General features: G+C 44.3%; 1 protein-coding gene across 1 annotated transcript in view; it reads right to left on the reverse strand.

Annotated features, from left to right (window-relative positions):
- Nucleotides 1-6,227: 6,227 nt before the first annotated feature.
- Nucleotides 6,228-18,915, reverse strand: part of ERCC3 (ERCC excision repair 3, TFIIH core complex helicase subunit) — a 30,163-nt gene continuing 17,475 nt past the window's right edge. Inside the window, 5 exon segments of the mRNA XM_070359754.1 lie at nucleotides 6,228-6,724; nucleotides 8,266-8,418; nucleotides 10,326-10,444; nucleotides 16,138-16,255; nucleotides 17,368-17,464. Of these exon segments, the coding sequence (XP_070215855.1) occupies nucleotides 6,593-6,724; nucleotides 8,266-8,418; nucleotides 10,326-10,444; nucleotides 16,138-16,255; nucleotides 17,368-17,464 (619 nt within the window). The 3' untranslated portion in view covers nucleotides 6,228-6,592.

The raw sequence follows: 18,915 nt of genomic DNA on the forward strand, positions 1-18,915 counted from the left end.
CTGTTTCCACTTTATTTCCATCTATTTGCCATGAAGTGATGGGACTGGATGCCATGATCTTAGTTTTTTGCACGTTTTCAGCCATCTTTTTCACTTTGCTCTTTCACCCACATGCACACACACACACACACACACACTCACACACGCATAACTGAATCACTTTGCTGTGTACCAGAAACTAACACAGCATTGTAAATCAACTATCATTAAACAAAGAAAAAAGGAACGGGTTAGCCTCAGCAAGGGCTGTCTCTCCCCACCCAGAACAGTTTTTAAGGTGTCAGAACATAATATACAGAAAACTAAAAACAAAGAGTTTTCATTTTCACTCAGTTTGAAATACTAATTTCCCTTTGATCATTTTTATTTTAGAATGATATTAGTTTTCATATATTTGGGGCTTTCCCACAGATCTTTCTTTTCTTGATTTTTAATTTACTTCCACTCTGGTCATAGAATATGGCTTGTATGACTTGAATCCTTTTAAATTTATTGGGACTTATTTACAGCCCAGAATTGAATCTTAGTAAATGATCTATACTAACTTGAATGTATATTCTGCAGTTACTCGGTGGTATTCCATAAATGCCAATCAGGTGAACTTGGTTGATAGTGCTGAAGTCTTCCAAATCATTTCTGATTTTTGGTCTATTTAGTATATCAATTATTAAGAAAAAGATACTAAAATCTCTGAAATGTGAATTCTTCTCTTTTTGCAGAGGTATCGGTTTTTTGATTCTTGTCTTTTTAAGCTATTGTTAATGACATAAATATTTAGGATTATTAGTTCTGCTTAATTGACCTCTTTATAAAATGACCCAGGTAATATTTTTTGCTCTGCAATCTACTTTGCCCAATATCAATATAACTCCTCCAGGTTTCTTTTGCTTCATGTTAGCATAGTACATATTTTTCCATTCTTTAAACCCACTTGCATCCTAATATTAAATCTTGCAGGCAGCATAATTTTGTTCTTCTTTTAAAAATCTGATAATCTTTGACTCTTAATTGAGGGTGTTTAGATCTTTTCCTATTTATTCTTAATCCCATCTGCTCCTGCTTCTTTCTTCCTCTTTTTCTGACTTTTTTTTTAGAATTGAGTATTTTTCATGACTTCATGTCCTATATTGTTTTTTTAGCCATTCTTTGTTATTTCAGTGGTCACATCACATCACAAGCTATTTTCAAGTGATATACCACTTCATATATAACACAAGAAACTCGCAACAGTACAACAGTAGAAACATCCATTTCTACTCTTGGCTTTTGTGCTACTGTTGTTATACTTTCTACTTTTACGTGCTATACACCCCACAATACATTTTCTTTAAAGTTATCTTTTTTGTTGTGGTAGAATATAGAAACATGAAATGTACCATTTTAACTTTAAAGTGCACAATTTAGTGGCATCAAGTACACTCACCCTGTTGTGCAACTGTGACCACTGTCCAGCTCCGGAAGTTAGCGACCAGTTCTCCTTTTTTAAAAATTGATGTGTACAATAGAAAATCTTTTATATTTATCAATGTAGTTTGTAGTGGTCTTCAATCCTTTGTGTAGATACAAATCTATAACTAGTATTATATTCCTTTCTTCAAAGGACTTCCTTTAACATGACTTCCAGTACAGGTGTGCTACTAATGAACTTTTTCAGCACTCCTACACGTGAAGAATTTCACTGTTATTTTTGAAAGATCTTTCCGCTGGGTACAGAATTCTAAGTTGTTTATCTTTTCCTTCAATACTTAAAGATATATTTCCATAGTCTTTTTGATCACATGGTTTTTTTTGGTTTTGGCCACACCACGTGGCATGTGGGATCTTAGTTCGCTGACCAGGAATCAAACCCATGCCCTCTGCACTTGGAAATGTGGAGTCTTATCTACTGGACTGCCAGGGAAGTCCCAATTGCATGTTTGTTTTTTTATTTTTAACTTTACAATATTGTATTGGTTTTGCCATATATCAACATTAATCCGTGACAGGTATATACGTGTTCCTGATCCTGAACCTTCCTCCCTCCCTGTACCATCCCTCTGGGTCGTCCCCGTGCACCACGCCCAAGCATCCAGTATCGTGCATCGAACCTGGACTGGCAACTCATTTCATATATGATATTATACATGTTTCAATGCCATTCTCCCAAATCATCCCACCCTCTCCCTCTCCAGAAATCTCATCAAACAACTGGGAGTTTGTGACAGGTTTCTTTTACTGATTTTAAATTTAATTCCACTGTTGCCACAGAACACCGTCTGCCATCTTTTTTTTTTTTTTCGTCTGCCATCTTTATCTGTTTCCCTGCACAAAAAAGCGTACTCTCTGGCTCCTGTTTAGAATACTTGGCACTCATTTTTATTCTTTCCTTTTGTGTTTTACTAAGCAAGAGGGAAACAAGTGACTCCTTGCAACTTTACTTGCAAATCTTGCACAAAGTTCATTAGACACATGCTGCTTTCTACACAACTGCAGATGGCAGAGCCGCTAAGTTTCTGGCCACTGTGTAACAGAGATCCTCCTTCCTCCAGTTCCCGTAGCAGCCTCTTTGCTTCTTTTTAAGCACTCGCTGGCAGTGTTTTCAAAGTCTGGATGTCCACTGATAATCTGTTGATGGCAATTTGGGCATTCTCTAACACGGTCCTCAAAATCCTTCCAGCTGCTGCCCACTTCTTAGTTTCAAAGCCACTCCCACATTTTTGAGTATTTATTACAATAGCATCCTACTCTTGGTACCAAAATCTGTATTATTTATCCACTGCTTTGTAACTGTGGGCGACCATGACCACTATCCATCTCCAGAGCTTAGCAGTCAATTCTCTTTAAAAAAGAAAAAAAGAGAGATATATATAGTAAGAAAATTGTAATTTTGAGGCTTTGGGTATCAGAAATGCAGGTACTTAGCAGGGTCCTCTGGGTTAGGGTCCTCCCAGGATACAACCACGGGGTAGGTTAGAGCTGTGATCATCTCAGGTTCAGCAAAGGAGGGTCTGTTTACAACCTCTCTTCTGTGAGTGTTGGCAGGACCCAGTCCACTGAGGGCCATTGAACTGAGGCTCCCTCCACTCTTTGCCATGTGGGCCTCTCCACTGGGCAACTTACCGTGTCAGAGCAAGCAAATGAGATACGTCAGAGAATATGGACTTTTGTCATATTTCATCAAGTCAGAGAATAAAGACTTTTCATTATGAGTTGTATTTTTTCCCTGGCTCTTTGCTTGCCTGGTAATTTCTGATTGGATGTCAGATACTGTATATATTTTTCAGTTGCTCAGTCATGTCCAACTCTTTATGATCCCATGGACTGCAGCCTGCCAGGCTCCTCCATCCATGGGATTTCCTGGGCAAGAATACTGGAGTAGGTTGCCATTTCCTTCTCCAGGGGATCTTCCCAATCCAGGTATCAAACCCAGGTCTCCTACATTGCAGGCAGACTCTATTGTCTGAGCCAAAGTTTTACCTAATTGGTTGCTAGATATTTTCATACTATAATAGGTAGCTTTGTTCTGGAATGTGGTAAGTTACTTGGAAATAGTTGGATTCTCTTGGGTTGTGTTTTCAAAACTTTATTAGAATGCATGCAGCATGAGTTTAGGTCTAACTTTCGCAATATTGAAGCAAAACCTTGTTGAATACTCTGCCTGATGCCCTGTGAGATGAGGAACGTCATCCAGGTTGGTGGGAACAGGAACAGTGCAGACCGTGGATGTGCTCCCCTGGTCCTTCCAGGCGTCTCCTTCCCCAGTCTCAAGTAGCTTCTTCATGTGCATGTGCTTCCCGGTGCTCAGTGGAAGACCCGTAGGGCCCCCAGGCATATTCAGTACTTCTTCGTGCAGCTCTCCGATTTGGTATGTTGCCCTGTAAATTCCACCCGTGGTGAGGTGTAAGGGCTGGTTCAGGGAAAAGGCAGCAGGAAGGGATAACAGGGTAAATGGTGGCCAGTGAATCACTCATTTACAACTTCCCTCAAGGTATAAGCAGGCAGAGTTACTGTTCTATTGTTTAAGTCCATAAACTTTGAAAAGAGTCCAATTCATCACTGCCTAACTGTATATCAGATATCGGGGTACAGATGAAACTCAAATAGGGTACCAATGTAAGAACCAAAAAGGAAGAAGAGAGCACAGAGGACACAGCAGCAGGGAGACAGGGGTGGGAGCGGGAGTCAGGCTTCCTGGGGACACCACCTTAACTCACGTTCAGAGGATCAACAGGAATTTGCTACATGGTGCGAACTAATCCAGACTTGGCAAGGGCAGATTTTACTCGAAAAGATGACAGCAGAGCAGAAAACAACTGTTTCAACAAGGAGAACACACTGACCATAAGATCGGCAAGTATCTCAAGAGTTACACAAAAGTTTTCTTTTACAGGAAGGAGGAAACAAGGAGAGTGGGGACTTCCCTGGCAGTCCATCAGTTACGCATCTGCCTTCCGACACAGGGGAACTAAGCTCTCACATGCCTCAGGGTGAATGAGCCTATGCGCACCTACTACAGAAGCCCCCAGTCACCGTTAACTTGAGAAAAGCCTGTGCTCAGCAACAGAGACCCAGTGCCGCCAAAAAGGAGGAGAGGAATAGGGTGAACAGCAGTGGGGTGGTCAGGTGGCAGATCGGACACTGTTTTCCCGAGTCCAGCTTGTTCTCAGGAGGGGCCGTAGGCTGAGGCTGGGCCAAAATTTAGGGGCCTGTGGGAAGGATGGAATCTTAACCGAGATTTGGTTAAGAAGCATTTTGTTCCAATTGATCAGTGGGAACAAGTAATTCAGCTAGTCACATGAGGCAGAGAATGGGAGGCCTGTGTTTGGCCTTGTCACTGGTAAACGAGAAGAGTACCCTTCCTTGAGTCTTAAGACTCAAGACTTAAGGGGAAAAGTGGTTCTTTGTAGCAAGCTGTTTTCCAGAACACAAAAGACTGGGTGTTTCTTTAACATGCTGTCTCTGTCTTCCAGGATCACAGAGCTTGGGTACAACTTGACATCACCCATGGATACGTTAAAGAACACGAAAACAGTAAGCAACAAGGACAGAAACGAAAATGCAAGTGTTCGCTGTTGCTTGAGCATCTCAAGCATACAGGTGGGACAGGATACGAGAATCTGGAAACAATGCTGGTTAAAGTCCAGCCTGAGACAGCTGGGAGCCACCCGTTGCGGTGAGTGACGGGCTGGTCTGCAGCCTCTGCACAGCCGCGCTTGAGCAGAGGTCTGGCTCACAGGGCCTGAAGGTCTGGCTGCCCGGGGCCATATCCAGGGTTTGAACGGACAAAGCAGCTGGCTCTGTGGGTCAGCACCAACTGCCGGCCAGACTTTAACAGTGTGTTTGTCCCAAAAGGTCAGCTCAGAGAAGAGGAATTCAGGGAAAGTGGCTTTTGCTTAAAAGCACTCTTGACAAAATGAATGTGGTCTTCTGCCCAGGAGGGCACTGACAGATGGAAACGCTGCTGCCCAGCGGCAAGGGGCAGGCAGGACTCTTGAGAAGCCTTAGTCACACAGAATGAGCCTCCTCAAGACGCTGGAACACACTCTTCAGGACCTTGCGCATGCCTGTCTGTCTTCTATGGTATGAAAGAACACCTTTTCTTTCATACTAGGAATAAGGAAAAAAGCCCAGAGACATTTTTCAGAATAAAGGAACCAGCCATTAAAGATCTAAGGGTCATGTTGATGTATGGCAAAAACCATCACAATATTTTAAAGTAATTATCTAATTATCCTTCAATTAAAATTAATTAATTAAAAAAAAAAGATCCAAGGGTACTAGAAGAGGAATGTTCTAGTTCTAGGAATGCTGTTAGAAGACGAATCCAGCCTTCCAGCAACATCAACAATGTATCTTGAGGGAGAAATAAGAGATCATTCTCTCAGAGAAGATCAACCACCAGGACCTGTGTGCACTGTGGATCCCAAAGGGGGTGATGGCCCTCAGGTGACCTAGAGGGCCTCCAGCTGTGGGTACCTCCCGGGGAACACACGTGAGCTGACCAGGGGCCAGGCAGCACTGCAAGCTGCTCAAAGTCCTTGCTCGCTCTGGACCACCGTCACAGGCTCACAGGGCCTCCCCGGCCACACAGCACACTAACTGGCAAGTCTTCTCGTCTCTCCGGTGCTCCCTGCAGACGGGAACTTACTTCCCATCTTACTCCTCTGGGCCTGCCACCAACTGAGGCCCTGCTGGAGGTTTGTCATCTAGACATAACTGATGGCAAGGCTCATAAGAACATCTATAATGAACAGTGGTTAAATGTCCCATTTCTGTTTATTCAGGAGAACATTAAGATAAATACACCTAAATATTACAAAATTTTTATATACAATAATGAACACTCCCCCAAAATTCTGAAAAGTGGTCTGAAAAAAAAACTCCCAAAAATATAGTCTCCCCACTCCCACTTTTAAACCCTGGATGACCCAGGAAGATAGAATCAAGCTCTTGATGCATTTTCTTCAACATGGTTAACAGATACTTGAATCTAGATTGGTTTGGCCAATGCTATTGGAAAGAACATAGATGTAGAAAGAAAATGCTACATTTAAAATCCTGTTCCAGCGTTGGTGCTGGCCATCCAGCCTTCAGCCACATGCCCCTGTGGGCGTCATTTCCTGAAGCGCTTGAAAAGCGGGTGCACGTGCTTAGTGGAAGTCTTACTCCGCGATGAGTGGTACTCCATGTACACCGTGTCGTCGGCCCCGGACATGGAGCTCATCGTGCCAAAGCGCCGGGACACCTGCAGGGGGACCCAACCCGCCGTTAGTTTCCAAGGTGAAACACCCTCCCTTCTACATTTATAATCATAGTAAGTTTTATAAATTTATGAGTTTCATAGATTTTATAATTTTTAAAATAACATTTACTGACTGCATAGTATGTCTCAAGTATTATTCTAAGCAGCTTATACTTATTTATTACATGTCGTAACTTACTGAATCCTCACGATCATTCTAATGCCCATTTTACAGAAGAGGAAACAAACATGGAGAAATGAAGTAACTCGTCCAAGAGCACAGAACTCTTTAAGAGATGGGACGTGAACCCAGGCTTAGATTCCCTGTACCTAACCGTAATACCACACTGCCTCTCTTCATGGCAATTTCTAAACAGAATCTTAACAGTGAGGGCAGGAGTCCTTCAAATCTCCTGAGACCCTACCATAAGGCTTGAATCAAGTAGAAACTCAGAAAGCCCCAGGCTTGGTTCTATGTCTCACTGAATGGCCTTGGGCAAGTTCTGAATGTCTGTAACTCAATGAACTCACGTGTAAAATGGGGATAACCACGTCTGCTTGACATATGTGGTGTGAACGGAAATCACACAGGTCAAGAAGGGTCTGGCCCAGTGCTTGGCACACAACTCGCACCAGATTACAAGCAAAGGATGCAGACGGGCACTGAAGCCACACCTTCTGCAGCCTGACCTTAGGTGACCCACTGTGAAGCGGAATTGACTTGACACCACCTTCGGACAAAAACCGGAAGCTTCCCTGGGCACCCATGGAGGGTGCCTGGAGAAGATCCAGCCCCCAGCCGCCGGCGCTGGGACAGGGAGGTCTCAGGGCGCACAGCACCTTTCCCGGCGACGGCTTCCTTATTCCCTTGTTCTACTGTCACTCACCTTGCGGCTCTACCGCCAACTTAGTTTCAAAAGCACCTGATCAAACAGTACTTCTCTCCTTGGAAGGGCCAGATACGAATTCCTCACCATGATACTCTCATCAGTTATACCATACTATATTTGCCGGCGCAAAAACAGGCATTCGGTAAGTATGCGCAGAATTACTGAAAAGTTGAACACTTGCAGAGAACTCTAAATTTTTCAAAACATGCATTGAAACTACAACACAGTTCTTTCTCAGTCCTGTCTTACAGGCCGGAAGGCTGTGTTATCACTGAGGAGGAAGCTGGGGTGAGGTGACTCACCCAAGGCCAAGAGGGGTAGCCCCAGGTCCGTCACACTCCTTGCCACCACCACCCTAGCGGGAGCCTGGGCTCCAACATCCAAATACTAACAAACACTTACGCCTGACTATTACGTGAGCGCCGCAGGAGACAACTACACCTACCATGGGCTCAGACACGTAAAATAAGACAGACACACAGAAAGGCTAACAGGGATAATTTCTATTATTTCCTTCGCTACAATTTCCCATGTATTCCAAGTTTTTAAAAAACCACAGAGGCACATACACACACAGAACTGTGAAGCTGTATGGGTGTCTAAGACTCTGTCCTTCAGGAGAACGGACATCTGGAGCCTCACCTACTCACTCACCTGGCTGGATTTGGAGCCAAATTCGCCTGCCACCACCTCCTCCTCAGCATCCAGGTCAGTGGCCGCCAGGACCTTCTGTAGGAGCTGCTGTTGCTCCTCTTTCGTTGAAAATGCCAAGTCTTCCTCTTCCATGCCAGCAAGCTTGGTGATCACCTGTAGAGCGGAAGGAACCCTCTTGTTTTCTCCCCCTTGGCCCGATCCCACCTTCTCCTGGGCTCATCTGGTCTGGTCGGCTCCTCACTCAGGCCCAGCAGAGAAGCTGCCTAATAACAGAGAGCTCCTCTCTGGCAGTGCAGAGCCCAGCCTCGGGAGCCACCTCAACAAGGAGCTCAGCCAAGGACTGCAAGGCAGGAAAGGTTCAGCAAATTCTAGGGAAATCTGCTCCCAACACATGGCACCTAAATAACCACTTACAGAAGATCTCCAGGGATCTTGGCAACCTCCAAGGAACCATTCTAGTAGCTTTCCCATCTTGCACCAGGTAAAGGGAGGGAGCAAGAACTGAAGGGCACAGACTGTTGCCCTTTAAGAAGGTATCCAACCTCCAGGCCTGGCACCCAGGGCTTCCAGCAGAAGGGGCATGTACAAATGATTGGATATTTTTTCTAAAAGAGAAAGACAGCAGCAGGGTGGAGATCTGGTTTTCACTTCCTTGGGGATAACTCACTACAAGGCCTACTTATACCTGCAGAAAGTGAGGATTGATTACGTGAAGGGAACTTCTTTTCTGCTCCCCCCTCTAATTTTCACGTAATTTTAAAAGAAAATTCCTAGAAGGAAGGACCTGGCTAAGCCCTTCAGGTGGCCACAGATCTGGAGGACAGATGCGGGACACTTCTGCCCTGGCCTCCTCCCCAGGGTCATGATTCTGGGAACCCTAGCCTGGCTGCTCTCGGCGGGCAGACTTGAAGGTGAGGCTCGCAAAGGCAGCTCCAGCCAACACAGACCACCACGTGCTCAGCACTTTGTCAAGCTCACCTGTCAAGAACCCAGAGCCCTTCCTGATTCAGTGCTTCTCTTACCCTTATGACTCCCCTGGGAATCAGAAGGTACGAGTGCTGTTCTCACCACAAATGTTATACAGACGGATAAAAAGGTTGCAGTGAAAATCCTTCGAAAAACTGTGCCAAGTGTCCTGAACTAGAATTCAGCATGAGAAGTCTGAAAAGTGTCACTGCCTCTGACTGAAAGAGGAGGGTCGGACAACCCTGTCCTCTTGTCTAAGGTGATAAAGGGAACTCTGTTAGTTCCCTGATTAGTTCTACTCTAAACCAATTTGAGAAAGATACAATTTAAAGTAGCTGGAGAGGCAGCCTACAGGCTTCCACAAATCAGGAACCTGGGAACCTGTATGTTCTAAAACGCCCTTTCAGTCCCCTGCTTGCAGTACCCTCCACACACACACACAAAAAAAACCCTTTGGGATACTAAATCCTGGCATAAATTTACTATCTGTGTCAAGAGGAAAGCAAGCAAATGCTTTCACCAATGAAAGTCAGCCAAAGCTTCAGAGTTTCCCAAGTTATTAGAATACCAGATTTATAGTTCGTGGATGGCTCCTGATGTTTGAGGCTCACGGAAGCCGAGGCTCACTGATGGCTAAGGACAGAGCTCTCCCAGCTACTGGCGGGGACCCCTGAGAAAGGAAACCCAAAGGGCTCACACTCACGCAGTGGTGGCCACAGCTCCCTGGCTTCTCAAGCCCTGCTAGCTTAGCACATTTTCCCACCAACGTCGAATGGGATCTTTTTTTTTTTTTTTTTGCAAGATGACTATAAAAAGTTAACAAGCTGAGACTCCACATGTTGCTTGCTTCAGAGGCCCTGTTCTCTGAGAGGTTGGAGGCAGGAGAGGAGCCTACACAAGCTTTTTCCTTCAAAGCTCCCCACAGTTCATGCAAGGAGAACAGAAGTCTGAGGCGGGGCCCCCAGTCCCCTAACTTCTGTGCCTGCCGGAGACCTGTCCCACGCTGTGCTGACAGTGGCCCCCACTTCTCATGGAGGGCTGGGTAGAAAAAAGCCTCGGTCCGACTCTGACCAGAGACCAAAATGGATACATACCTTAAAGCTGTAACCTTGATCTACCAAAAACCTCTGTCGCTTGGTTGAGTAAGCCATTTCCTGTGTGTCCTGGGATACCAGCGAGTAAAAGAAGGCATTGTACTCCTCTGCAACCATCCCTGGGGGGAGGGCATGAAAAAGGATGACATGAGCCATCAGAACTCCAGGAACTAAGGGTCCACGGCTCAAAAGGGTAGCTATGGCTGATTCTTGTTGATGTTTGACGGAAAACAACAAAATTCTGTAAAGCAATTATCCTTCAATTAAAAAATAAAGTTAATAAAAAAAATAAAGTGGCAAAAAAAAAAAAAAAAAGTTAAGTCCTGCAGTGGGAGAGCATTGCAGTCAGAGGGGTCACTGCCCTGACTTTGCACAATGACTTCAACAAAATTAAAAACTTTGGTGCTTCAAAGGACACCATAAAAAAAGTGAAAAAACAACTCACAGAATTGGGAAAAACATTTACAAAGCATACATCTGATAAGGGATTTGCCCCTAAGGCATAAAAAAACTATTACAACTCAATAATGAAAAGACAAACCAGTTATATTCAGGAAAAAAGATCTGAATAGACATTTCCCCAAAGAAGATATACAAAGAAGATTCATGCGTCCATGGGCACATGGAGAAAGCTCACTGGCACTGGTCATCAGGGACATGCAAGTCAAAACCATGACAAAATACTGCCGAACACCACAGAATAGCGAGGATAAAAAGGGTGATTACAGCTGTCGTCAAGGCTGTGGAGAAGCTGAAATCCTCACACACTGCTGCTGAGAACGTGAAATGGTGCAGCCACTTGGGAAAGAGCCTGGCAGTTTATTAAACTGTTAAACATACAGTTACTACATGACCAACAATTACACGCCAAGATACACCCAGGAGAATTAAAACTTATGTCCAGACAAAATTTGCATATGAATTTCATAACAGCACTATTCTAAGTGCCAAAAAGTATAAATAATCCAAATGTCCATAAATGGATTTTAAAAGTTCATACAGTGGAATAGTACTCATCAATAAATAAGAATGAGGTACTAACAGGTGCTGCAATATGGATAACCCTTCTGAAAATATTATGCTAAAACTACTAAAAGAATAAAAAGCTCAGAGAAAAGACACAACAGAATTATCACAGAAACAAGGTAACCTAAAAATCTGGTCCTGCAGGAAAATCTGAATGTTTTTGCTTCACAGTTCAGTGTAAGTTAATTATTTGTGTACTGCCTCTGAATTCAATTGTTTGTCTTCCAAGAGCGCAGAGATGCAAAGAAAAGGGCTAATTATCTTATAACAAATATTTTCTTTTGTCTTATTGAGATAAAAATGACATAGTGCTATAGACACGTAATGATATGACTTACATATATGGCAAAATGACTACCTCAGTAACTTTAGTTCACATCCGTCATTTCACAGTAACACACATACAAAAAAAGGGAAAAAATGGCTTTTCCCTTGTGATGAGAACTTTGAGAATGTACTCTTGAACAACTTCAAGTATAACATACAGCAGTGGAGACTATAGCCGTCATGTTGCACTTCGTATCTCCAGTACGTATTTAGCTGAAAGTGTGTACCTTTTGAATACATTCTTTCAAATCCCCCACTCCCAAATCCCCATTCTCTGGTGATCACAAATCTGATATCTTTTCCTCTAAGTTTGTTTTTTTGTAGATCCCTTATATAAGGGAGATCATATAGTATTTGTCTGTCTGACTTATTCCAACTAGCATAACATTGTCAAGGCCCATCCATGTTGTCACAGATGGTAGGATTTCCTTCTTTTTTATGGCTGATTATTATATTGGGTTGGCCCAAAAGTTCGTTCCAGTTTTTCTGTAACATCTTATGGAAAAATCTGGACGAACTTTTTGTTCAACTCAATATATGGACACACACGTGCACGCACACCACATTTTCTTCATCCATTCATCTGCTGATGAACATTTATACCATGTCTTGGGTATTGAAAATAATGCTGACATTAAATTAACATGGTGGCACAAATATCTCTTTGGCATAGTGACTTCATTTCTATCAGATATACATCCAGAAGTGTAATTGCTGGATTATACGCCAATTCTATTTTTAATTGTTTAAGGGACATTCATACTGTTTTCCACAACAGCTGTACCAATTTACATTCCCAACAGCACACAATGGTTCCCATTCCTCTACATCCTTGACAATGAACAAATGTTAACTACTGACTTTTTGATAACATTCTAACAGGTGTGAAGCAATCTCATGGTGTTGATTTGCATTTCCCTAATAATTAGTGATGATAAGCACCTTTCATGTACCTGTTGGCTATTTGTGTATCTTCTTGGGAAAACTGTCTCTTCAGGTCTTTTGCCCAGCTTTTAATTGAATTATTTTTTTTTTTTGCTGTTGGGTTGTATGAAGTCTTTATATGTATATTAACTCCTTATTAGATAAATGAGTTGCACGTATTTTCTCCTATTCCACATATTGCATTTTCATTATTTTTTAAAAAATATTTATTTATTCAGCTGCATCGGGTCTTAGTTGAGACGTGCAGGGCCGTCACTGTGGCACGTGGGACCTTCCCATCGTGGCCCGTGGGCTTAGTTGCCTACAGCACATAGGACCTCAGTCCCCTGTGGCACACGGGACCTTCCCATCGTGGCCTGTGGGCTTAGTTGCCTACAGCACATAGGACCTCAGTCCCCTGTAGTAGTAGTTTAGTCCCTAAGTCGTGTCCTGAGACCCATGGACTGTAGCCTGCCAGGCTCCTCTGTCCACGGGATTCTCCAGGCAAGAGCACTGGGCAGGGATCAAATTCACGGCCCCTGATCGGAAGGCAGAGTTTTAACCACTGGGACCACCAGGGAAGTCCCTGCCTTTTCATTTTGCTGCCTATTTCTTTTGCTGTGAAGATGCTTTTTAGTTTCATGTAGTCAACTATTGACTTGGCAGTCAAAAAAAACAGTGCCAAGATCCATGTCAAAGGAGCATTTTTTCCCTATGTTTTCCTTTAGGAGTTTCATGGTTTCCAGTCTTGTACTTAAGTCTTTAATTCATCTTGAGCGGGCTTTTGCTAGTGGTGAAAGATAGGGGTGGAGCTGCATTCTTTATATGTGGATATCCAATTTTCCCAGCACCATTTATTAAAGAGACTGTCTTCTACTCCACTGGGTATTCTCAGCTCTCTTGCATGGGTTTATTTCTGGGCTTTGGATTCTGTTCCACTGGTCTATAATCTGTTTTTATACCAGTAACATACTGTTTGGATAGCCAAAGCTTTATTAAATAACTTAAAATCAGAAGTGTGATGCCTCTTGTTTTGTTCTTTCTCAGAACTGCTTTGGCTATTTAGGGTCTTCTGTGGTACCATATAAATTTTAGGAATACTATTTTTACTTCTTTAAAAATGCCAGTAAAGACTTAATAGGGATTGCACTCAATCTAAAGATGGCTTTGGGTAATACAGATTTAACAACATTAATTCTTCTAATCCATGAACAAAGGATACTTTCTATTTATTTGTATTTTCTTCCATTTCTTTCGTCAGTGTCTTGTAGCTCTTTCACCTCCTTGGTTAAATTTACTTCTAAATATTTTATTGTTTTTTGATGCTCTTGTAAATGGAATAGTTTTACTTTTTTCTTTTAGACAATTTGTCATAAGTGTATAGAAATGCTACTGATTTTTTAATGTTAACTTTGTATCCAATAACTTTACTGAATTTGCTGAATATATCTAACAGTTTTTTGGTAAAGTTTTTAGGGTTTTCTACCTGTAACATCATGTCACATGCAAATAGAGAAAATTTTACTTCTTCTGTTTCAATTCTGATGCCTTTTTCACACCTAATTGCTTTGGTTAGGACTTCCAGTATAATGAACAGATGACAGTGGGTGTCCTTGTCTTGCTTCTGATCTTAGAGGAAAACCTTTCAAACTTTTCACTGTTAAGTATGATGTCAGCTGTGGGCCTATCATACGCAGCCTCTATTATGCTGAGGTACTTTCCTCCTATGGGATTCCCAGCTGGCTCAGTAGTAAAGAATCCACCTGTCAATGCGGCTGACACAGGAGACATGGGTTTGATCCCTGGGTCGGGAAGATCCCCTGGAGGAGGAAATGGCAACCCACTCCAGTATTCTTGCCTGGAAAATTCCACCAACAGAGGAGCCTAGTGGACTACAGTCCGGTGGGGTCCCAGTAGTCGGACATGACTGAGAGAGTGAGCATGCACACCCGTTCCTCCTTTACCTAATTTGTTAAGAGTTTTTATTACACACAGATGTTGAATTTTTTCAAACGCTTCTTCTCCATCTACTGAAATGATCATATGAATTTTCTTCCTTAATTCTATCAGTGTGAGGTATCGCATTTATTGATTTGTGTGTCTTGTGTATGTTTGCATCCCAGGGACAAATCCCACTTGATCACGGTGAATGATCCTTTTAACGTGGGGCTGAATTTGGTTTGCTGGTATTTTTTTGAGGATTTTTACATCTGTATTCATAGGATATTTGGCCTGTCCTTTTCTTTTCTGTAGTGAACTTTTCTAGTTTTGATATCAGGGCAATACTAGCTTTGTATAATGAGTCAAACAGTACTTTAAAAAACAAAATCAAAGAGCTGTTCAAATTAGATTTGTTTCTGTGTGATGAAGAGTAACAAGTAAATAAAGAGTCATTTTCACATATATTAGTCAGATTTATCCAAGAGTCTACTACATTCTGGGGGGCTCCCTGGTGGCTCAGCAGTAAAGAATCCACCTGCAGTATAGGAGATTGGTTCGATCCTTGGGTCAGGAAGATCCCCTGGAGAAGGAAATGGCAATCCACTCCAGTATTCTTGCCTGGGAAATCCCACAGACAGAGGAGCCTGGAGGGCTACAGTCCATGGGGTTACAAAAGAGTCAGACACCACTCAGTAACTAAACAACAACAACTACTGTATTCTGTACTGTAGTCTCATTCCTCCTCATAGCCCTGAACGATAAGGATCGTCAGTCCTGCTTTGGATGAGAAACCGATTTGCTTTGCTGAGAGGGGCAAATCACTTATCCAAGGTCACACAGCTGGTCTGGGGCCCAAGCCCACGTTTGCTATTCCTACAGCTTGCCCTGTCTCCATTGTAATCACAGTCAGTTAGCTGCTTCCTAAATATACTCAAATGCTCATCAATCTTATCATTTTCAAAAACCCTAACAGTCCAAGCTGTTCCTGAGATGAGTGACTCCCTTGAGGACAGGGCCTGGGTCATTCCTGTAGGACCCACATGGCCCTAGGAGGGTGCTGGAGGACGCCAGCAATACTGGTCTCTACTCTGCCCATGATGGGGGTCTAGGCCTCTTTACTGCAATTAACAAGCAGAAACTCCATGCCTCTTGCTTCCTCATTTGCTAAGCTTCTATTAGCTGCCACTCGGGGGACCATTCTTCACAGGTTAGGAGTGAGGTAACCACCGTGGCTGCTCCTGCCAAGCTCTCCCCTTACTCTTAACTCGAGGTTCAGAGGGCACCTTCCAGCTCCGATACATCCACTGGGGGCCAAAGCGTTGCTTTCTCCCTCTACAAGCACACCGTTCGGCACTGCTTCCCAGGTCCCTTTTCCATGAACATAAGCACTCAGCTCAGACTATGAGTTCCAGACAGCTGCCATGGAAAACATCCAGATGGAAATAATAATGCCAAGGAGCCTGGGTCCTTGCTTTGGAACCCCCTCCGCCCCGCCCCCTTGTAGAGTCCACCTAACCCAGGAGCACAAGCCCGCCCTCACGATCACACAGGCACCGGACAGAAGTGGTGGAAAAGAGAGCCCCGGGGCAGGTACCTTTTTTCGCTCGGAGCACTCGCCCTAGCCTCTGGGCCTCCTGCCGCCGGGAGCCACCATGAGAGGAAATCTGAATGAGAACATTTGCTTCTGGCAAATCAAATGATGTGTCACCCACCTGCAGAAATGAGACAGCTGTGAGCTTGGGAAGGTTTTTATATGTGAGACAAAAAGGAAAAAAAAATTCAACTAGTCTCAAATTTAAAAAGGCTCTGTACATAATTTATGAACAACAATCACTACCATCTCAGTCTATACCAGGGTCCCTCAGATGCAAGCAGGTCTCTAGGACCGAGTGTGCTTCTGGAGAGCTGTCTTACGGAAGCTGTCAGGACCCAGGTCCTAACCATCTGTCTCAGCAACAGTCCTAGTGCGAACTGCTAAGGCCCAGAGACAAGAGGGCCCGATCAACACTCTGAGTGATGCTTTTCATTTTTTGCAACTGAACTAGGTCTGCACAAAACCATCCACAATCTTAACTCGAGGCCACTGAGGCCAACAGCACAAGCTGGACACGTGACCTGGTAGGGCCCACGGCCTGCAGTGGGCTGGATCCTGGCTCAGGGCAGCTGCCCCAGCTTGGGGGACGGGGGACGGCAGCACCATCAAGGTCTCCAGACACAGAAATCAAAGGCTGGTACTTACTGATCCATCTATGATCATGTTATAGGTAAATCTCATCTCTCTGGGGCTTTGGGTCATTCTAATCTAAACAACTATTCTACACTGTCAGGCTACCACTTCTGACTGCAAATTGAAACCGTCACCAAGCTGGCCTATGTGACCTTGTACTGTGTTCACATTCACCACTCACCCCCAAGGCACACAGGAGCCAGGACAAAGGCTGCCCGCGGCCCGCAGGAATCTCCAACCCCACAAAGAGAACCTCATCCACATGCCTCCCTTTGTCAGAGTATTTAGTGAACTTCCCCCTTTATACGAAAAAAATACAAATTAAAATTCCTGTATCCCCAAAAGAGGCAGAAAAAGCTTAAGTCATACAAAAGGACTTGCTAGAGTGTATACTCCTTGAATTAGGAATATAGAATGTATACACTAAACTCTACATCTCCTTCTTCTACTACCCGCCAAACAACATTCCCGTGTCCCTAGAAACTGGACACACGGGAATGAAAACTGACGCATGATGTTCCTTCAACAAACCCCAGTGCACTGCCCAGAAATCATCCAGCTGCCCCCAGGCCCCGGGCTGCTGCATGCCACACTGACCTTGGATATGAAGATGGTGTTGATTTTGGGGTTATGCTTGAAATTCTGGAGGATCTGCATCCTTTCTCCCTGGGACGTAGGGCCATAGATATAGGGTCTAGAGAAGAACAAAGCTACGTTAGGAAGACCTCGGAAGCACTCCTCAACTGTCCTGAACGCACGTCAGAGGGAAACGGAGCTCTGCAAGGTTTCTCTCTCCCAGGAAGACCTCTGTCATGGAAGAAGAGCAGGAAGAGACCCATAGAAAACACGCCCCCACTGCCGCCACCCCTTCCCCCTGAGCCAAGGTGCAGGTCACCATTCTCTTCAAGATTCTCCCTTCACTCTCTTGTTTTTGGACTGTGCTCCTTCCTGCTTCAGCATCTCTCACTCTAAGCTTAGTGTCTATACAAGGAGAATCCCCTGGATTCCATGAAGCACAACGGGGAAAAAAAGAAAACATTGCTATTTGCAAACCAAAGCCTGGAAGGAACCATTTCCAAGTGAAACAGGCATTCTCCAAGAAAGGAGAAAAGAACCCCTTCCAGACTTCTTCCCACTGACTCCCTGTAACGCTATGTTCAAAGCACTTCTCGCTAGTCTCCAGCTGCCAAAGGGCACAGCCCTTTCTAACAACCTCACTGGCTCACCCCTGGCCTCTGGCAGCGTCACTCCTCTAGTCTTCCTGTACTGATGTGCTTTTTGTAGCTTCCACAGGGTCAGTAACGATAGTGAGAGTGACGACGACAAGGACAACGAGGACAGCAGCCAAGTGCGCAGGGCCCCCCCACACCAAACAGAGGCGGGCTCCACGCTGTGGGGAAGACCCACGCCTGCCAGGAGCCCTCAGACCTGTACACCTGAGGCTGGGAGCCAGAGGACGCTGAACTCAAGTGGCTGTTCCCCCGTGCAGGCCCATCAGCTCCCTGGAAGGCCTAGGAAGCACTGCTTTTGCTATTTCACACACACTTCCCGACACTGTGCTATAAGCTGGTAACAGGGATGCCGAGAGAGCAGCCCCCTGGCCTATGGGGAAGCTGGGCGAAGCCTGGGACAGCTGGATGCTTCCCCAATCCTGTGAGCCTGGCTTCCAGAGTGTTTGGAGCACCCTACAAATTTATTATTTTCTGGATGTTCATGCTGTGAAAAAGGTTGGGAATCTGTACTCTTCAGAACAGCTTGTCTCTTGACATCTAGGTTTTTAGGTGATTCTTCTCTGTGATCATCATCAGGAAAAACAACTCATATAGCAGCAAGCCCTCAGTTTGAGTCAAAATGTCAGTTGCTCAGTTGTGTCCAGCTCTTTGTGAACCCATGGACTGTAGCCCGCCAGGCTCCTCTGTCCATGGGATTCTCCAGGCAAGAGTACTGGAGTGGGTTGCCATTTCCTTCTCCAGGGGATGTTCCCGACCCAGGAATCAAACCTGGGTCTCCTGCATTACAGGCATATTCTTTACTGTCTGAGCCACAGGGAAGGTTCCCTCATATAGGAAATGAAACAGAAGGGTAACCATCCTCCAGAAAAAGGACCTAACATTTGTTGAACACCTACTAGATGTAAGAATCCTG

The sequence above is a fragment of the Bos mutus genome, chromosome 2, assembly GCF_027580195.1.
Source record: "Bos mutus isolate GX-2022 chromosome 2, NWIPB_WYAK_1.1, whole genome shotgun sequence".
NCBI classification, from domain to species: domain Eukaryota; kingdom Metazoa; phylum Chordata; class Mammalia; order Artiodactyla; family Bovidae; genus Bos; species Bos mutus.